At 34.8% G+C, this 5,528-nt stretch overlaps 1 protein-coding gene across 1 annotated transcript; it reads right to left on the bottom strand.

Moving 5' to 3' along the window:
* Nucleotides 1-3,310: 3,310 nt before the first annotated feature.
* Nucleotides 3,311-4,814, bottom strand: LOC107777316 (zeatin O-glucosyltransferase-like). The gene has a single exon (XM_075248085.1). It carries the CDS (start codon nucleotides 4,663-4,665, stop codon nucleotides 3,664-3,666), a length of 1,002 nt encoding a protein of 333 aa, XP_075104186.1. The 5' UTR covers nucleotides 4,666-4,814; the 3' UTR covers nucleotides 3,311-3,663.
* Between the last annotated feature and the right edge of the window lie 714 nt (nucleotides 4,815-5,528).

Below are 5,528 nucleotides of genomic sequence, written 5' to 3'. Positions count from 1 at the left end.
CCTGCTGGAAAATAAATAATGGCTTGGTAAAATGTTTAAACAATATTATAAGATAAAATGACAATGAAAATGAATCAAGTAGTATGTCATATTTAATTACATCAAATAATGACAAATAAATACCTCGTTGAAACAAAACAAAATTCTTTTCAACTTTAAGAAAATCATAACAATAATCAAAGGCAACTACAGCCATAAATCAATATCAACAAGGGCACTCCCGAGGTACTGCCTCGTAGTCCCAAATCATAAATAAATTCACAATATCTCATTTCCTTATATCACCGCGGGAGCCTTCAAAATTTATTTAAAGAAAACATTTTTTCCCGAAATAGCATCCCGCGTTTTAGCCACCCTTATCACACCGCATGACTTCTAGTAGTCACCCCTACTAGCCACGCGTATCAAGCCACCCTTATCTCACCGCATGCGTTTCAACACCCAGACCTTATACCACCGCATGCGTATCAATATCACAATATATCACAATTTGCACCTCAAGTGCTCAAATAATTTAACTTGCCAAAATAATTCAACAACAATATTTTTTCACAATAAAGAGCTCACGGCTCATGCCAAAATAAATCATCAATAATAGTTTTCCACAATAAAGAGCTCACGGCTCATGTCAAAATAATTCATCAATAATATTCTTCCACAATAAAGAGCTCACGGCTCATGTCAAAATAAATTATCAATAATAGTTTTCCACAATAAAGAGCTCACGGCTCATGTCAAAATAATTCATCAATAATATTTTTCCACAATAAAGAGCTCACGGCTCATGTCAAAATAATTCAACAATAATATTCTTCCACAATAAAGAGCTCACGGCTCCCTCACAATGAGTATAAAAATATTCAGGAGTAAATAATTTAGGAAAATAATGTTTCAAAATCTTTACTACGTTGCTTCAATATCAAGTTTAAAAATGTCAAATACTTCATATTAATAATATTTAATTTAAAGAAAATCAACCTTCAAATAATGCACAGAATAAAAGAAACCAAGTTCCAATTAAACAAAAATAAATAATTAGCAGAAAAAGGTCAAGCAAATTAAAAAAATATAAACATTAAATCAAAAATGAAGAATATAACAAAATAAAATAATTTAATTAAAGCGCAATAATGATCTACACAATTTAAAATATAATCTTTCACATTTAGCCCGTATACACACTCGTCACCTCGTGTACACGACTTTACACACATTACAATTATCAATCCTAGGGGAATTTCCCTCACACAAAGTTAGACAAGTCACTTACCTCGACTTGCTCCAATTTAACCAAGTATTTTGTTTTTTCCTGGATTTTCCGACTCCGATCGACTCGTATCTAGTCATAATTAATTCGATACAGTCAACAAAAATTATAGTAATCAATTTCATAAGAAAATATTACATTTTTATTAAAATCCGAAATTAGCTCAAAATTTGTCCGTGGGGCCCACATCTCGGAATCCGGCGAAACTTATAAAATCCGACAACCCATTCAATTACGAGTCCACCCATACAATTTTACCAAAATCCGATAACAACTCGACCTCCAAATCTTAAATTTTTGTTTTTGGAAGATTTTGCAAAAATCTTGATTTTTCTTCCATAAATTCACGGATTCATGATGTAAATGAGTATGGAATCATGAAATATAATCAATATAGGATAAGGAACACTTACCCCAATATTTTCCCATGAAAATCGCCCAAAAATCGCCCAAGAACCGTGCTCCAAAAATCCAAAACGAAATGAATGAAATGACCATTTTTGGTCCTTAAGTTTCTGTCAATCCGTCACTAAAAGTCCATTTTTCGTCACTAAAAGTCCACCAGAAACAGCTCTACCAGTCTTACTTCAATTGATCATAACTTTATGTACAAATGTCTAAATGATAAATGGTTTAAGTTTATGGAAACTAGAATCCACCGACTACAACTTTCATGTTTTGCAATTATTCTGATTCCTTATGACTTGCGAGATATAAGCTCCCAAAGTCGGCTGCATGCATCAGAATTTCTGAGAATTTCTGGCAAAATTCTGGCGAAACCGCTCTACCAGCCTTCATTCAATCCATTATAACTTTTTGTACAAATATCCAAATAATGCATAGTTTAACTTTCTGGAACCTATAATCAATCGACTACAACTTTTATGTTTTGCACAGTTTCTAATTCCTTATGAATTGCGAGATATAAGCTTCCAAAGTTGGCTCCATGCACGAAATTTCTGCAACAGAAATTTCTGCAATTTCCAGCACTCTTTGTCCGAAATCCATTCCGTTTACCTTCCGAAATCCACCCGAGACCCTCGAGACCTTAACCAATTATTCCAGCATGTCCCAAAATACCATACAAACTTAGTCAAGGCTTCAAACTACATCAAACAACATCAAAACGACGAATCACACCTCAAATCAAAATCTATGAACTTTGAACTTTCAAATTCTATATCTTGTGTCGAAACTCATCAAATCAATTCGGAATGACTTCAAATTTTACACACAAGTCATAAATGACATAACTGAGCTATGAAAATTTTCAGAATCGGATTTCGACCCCGATATCAAAAAGTCAACCCCTCGGTCAAACTTCCCAAAAATTCAACTTTCGACATTTCAAGCCTAACTCCACTACGGACTTCCAAATAAAATTCCGATCACGCTCCTAAGTCCAAAATCACCATACGGAGCTGTTAGAATCATCAAAATTCTATTCCGGGATCGTTTGCACATAATTTGACATCCGATCACTATTTAAACTTAAACTTTTAATTTTCATCAAAATTCCATATCTCAGGCTAGGGACCTCGGAATTTGATTCCGGGCATATGCCTAAGTCCCAAATCACGATACAGACCTACCAAAATTTTTAAAATACTGATCCGTGTCTGTTTGCAAGAAATGTTGACCAAAGTCAACTCAGTTGAGTTTTAAACCTCTAATTCACATTTTAATTCATTTTTCACCTGAAAACTTTTCGAAAATTTTTTACGGACTGCACACTCAAGTCGAGTAATGGTAAATAGTGCTTAGATCAAATAATTAATCATTAAATTTAAAGATGATATTTTGGGTCATCAGTTACATATTTGAAAATTAATTTATTTTTTTATTTTTTTTCTTTCTCTTCCTCTTCTTTCATTATTTTCATAAAGTCGTTGCCACCCAGCCGGAAATTTTGTTGACTGATGGTAAGTTCCAATGATTGCTTCAATCTACCCTAGAACACTCCCAAAAACCACAATTTTGTTTCTCCAATCTCAACAATGGTTGTTTATGGGGTGAAATTATGAAGATTACAGTATAAACATTCTTATCAATACTCAGTTTTAGCGACCATAGATTGTATCCTTCACTCCCGTCATATCCAAGTAACTACTCAGTGTAACGACTCGGCCGGTCGTTTCGAGAGTTGTAGCCCCGTTCACCAATTCACTGTTCATTCCCTGCTTAATTGTTATTAAGTAACTAGAGGCACATGTGGGGTACAGCCAAAATCAACATGTGCCAATTTTACTTGGCTAGAAATGATTCTTTTAGTAATATTGATCAAAGTGTCTCTATTCCTTTGATTTAGAAATACATATTGCCAAATACATAGGCAGTCCCCTAAACTTGTCCTGTTAGTTTTCATTTCCATAATATTTTCAAACGCAAAGGTAAATTTATCTGGTAATATGAGCAACAAAGGAATCCATTTCCTTACGACTGGCGCCATTTATAACTGATTTCTTCACAGCGCCACTCAACTCTTTCACTCTCCGCCTCAGCTCCTCTCCTTCGGCCGAACCCATCAAATCCCTCACTGCATTTTCAATTTTCTCAGCACTCACTAATTCATGCCTATTTTCCCAATCTCTCACAACGATGCCAATTTTCAGTACCTTTGTTATCAGCACAGTGTTTCTTGGCTGATCCGAATGTATCGGCCAAGCAGCTATTGGAACTCCCATTGAAATGCTCTCAATACAAGAATTCCACCCGCAATGACTCATAAATCCACCAATTGATGGATGTGCCAAGATTTCCAATTGGGGTGCCCAATATTTTTCTATATACCCTTTTCCTTTTATTCTCTCTTCATACCCTTTTGGTAACTCAAAGTTACTTCCTTTTTTGACATTGTCACCCCCTTTTTTATCTGCTTCTCTTAGAACCCATATGAACTTTTGTCCACTTTGTTCTAAACCAAGTGCCAGCTCTTTGATTTGTTCATTTGATAGTGTAGTTGTGGACCCAAATGAAACATAAATCACTGAATTCAAATCTTGTTTATCAAGCCATGAAAATAAGTCATCTTTTTTATCCAATCCAGCTTTTTTCTTAGATATTTCCACTGGATTTAGTGGACCAATTGCCCATTGCTTGTTTTCTCTTTGTTTTTCTAGCAAATCAATAAAAACACCTTCTATTTCTTTGCAAGAATTATGAAGACCAATAGAATAAAAATCTCTTGCCTCACGCTGCAGCTTTATGTATTCCAAAGTTTCTGAATCAAAAGTGTTTTCCCTCGGAGGAAGCTCTGCTATTATTTCAGCCACTGGAGATGGAATTGGCTTTCTTGTTGTTTCCCAGGCGAATGACAGAGCAGTGAAAACAGAAATTGAGTGAAAACAGTAACATTCTGTTTTGGGCAATGAAACTGCATCTTGAACAACCCATGACATACCTGCAATATGGGTTCAACGGATTTAACTAAATTCGTGTAACAAAGCATAAATATATATATTCCTATGATTAAAAGTTGTATTCATCAGATTTAAATTCTGAACCCGCCTCTTTATACCTGAGTCATTAATGACCACTGTCCTTCTATATGTGCTTGAGATTTCTCGCAAAAAATGACGAATAGGCTCACGAAGTAGCAAAATGGATGTGAAAAGTGAGCCTATTTTCTCCATTATTGACTCACCAGAGGAGTTCGTAAGAGTAGAGGAAGAACTAGAAGGTACAAGGTCATGAAATTGGATGGTCGGAAAATCAAGAATGTCCCAACCACATACTCGAAACTTTGCTTGTCGATTACTAGTGCTAGTGCCTAGGAAATATATGGGAATGTTGTAAGATGAGAGGAGACCTGAGAGATTGAGGAGGGGATTGAGATGTCCTTGTTCTAAATATGGCACTATTACTACTGCTATTTGAGATGCTTCATTGCAAATTTTGCCATGTTTTTTCAGATCTAAGGGGTTCGCCATTGAAGAGGTTTGAAGTTCTGAGTATTCTCCGTAATGTAGAGTGGTCAAACATGAAGGAAATTTTACAATTTTATAAGCAAAGGACATGTCTCTGGACACGTGCGTTGCACGTGTAATCCAAGTTTTTTTTAATTACAAGATTTTCAATAATCACTTGAGATTATTGAAATATGTTTTTGAATAATAAATAAACCAAAGAACTTTTTACAGCAGGTGAAATTAAATAATTTATCATTAATATATAATAAATTCAATAAATAAGATTGCAATACGATTAACCTTCAATTATACAACAACAACCCAATAAAATCCCACTAATGGGGTCTGGGGAG

The sequence above is a fragment of the Nicotiana tabacum genome, chromosome 24 (assembly GCF_000715075.1).
Source record: "Nicotiana tabacum cultivar K326 chromosome 24, ASM71507v2, whole genome shotgun sequence".
In the NCBI taxonomy this organism is placed as follows: Eukaryota; Viridiplantae; Streptophyta; class Magnoliopsida; order Solanales; family Solanaceae; genus Nicotiana; species Nicotiana tabacum.
Note: the sequence above shows the minus strand (reverse complement) of the source record. Positions and strands in the feature narration are given on the sequence as shown.

Excerpts from the sequence above, each read along its gene's own strand:
- LOC107777316 (XM_075248085.1), bottom strand. The coding sequence starts at position 4,665 with ATGTCATGGGTTGTTCAAGATGCAGTTTCATTGCCCAAAACAGAATGT.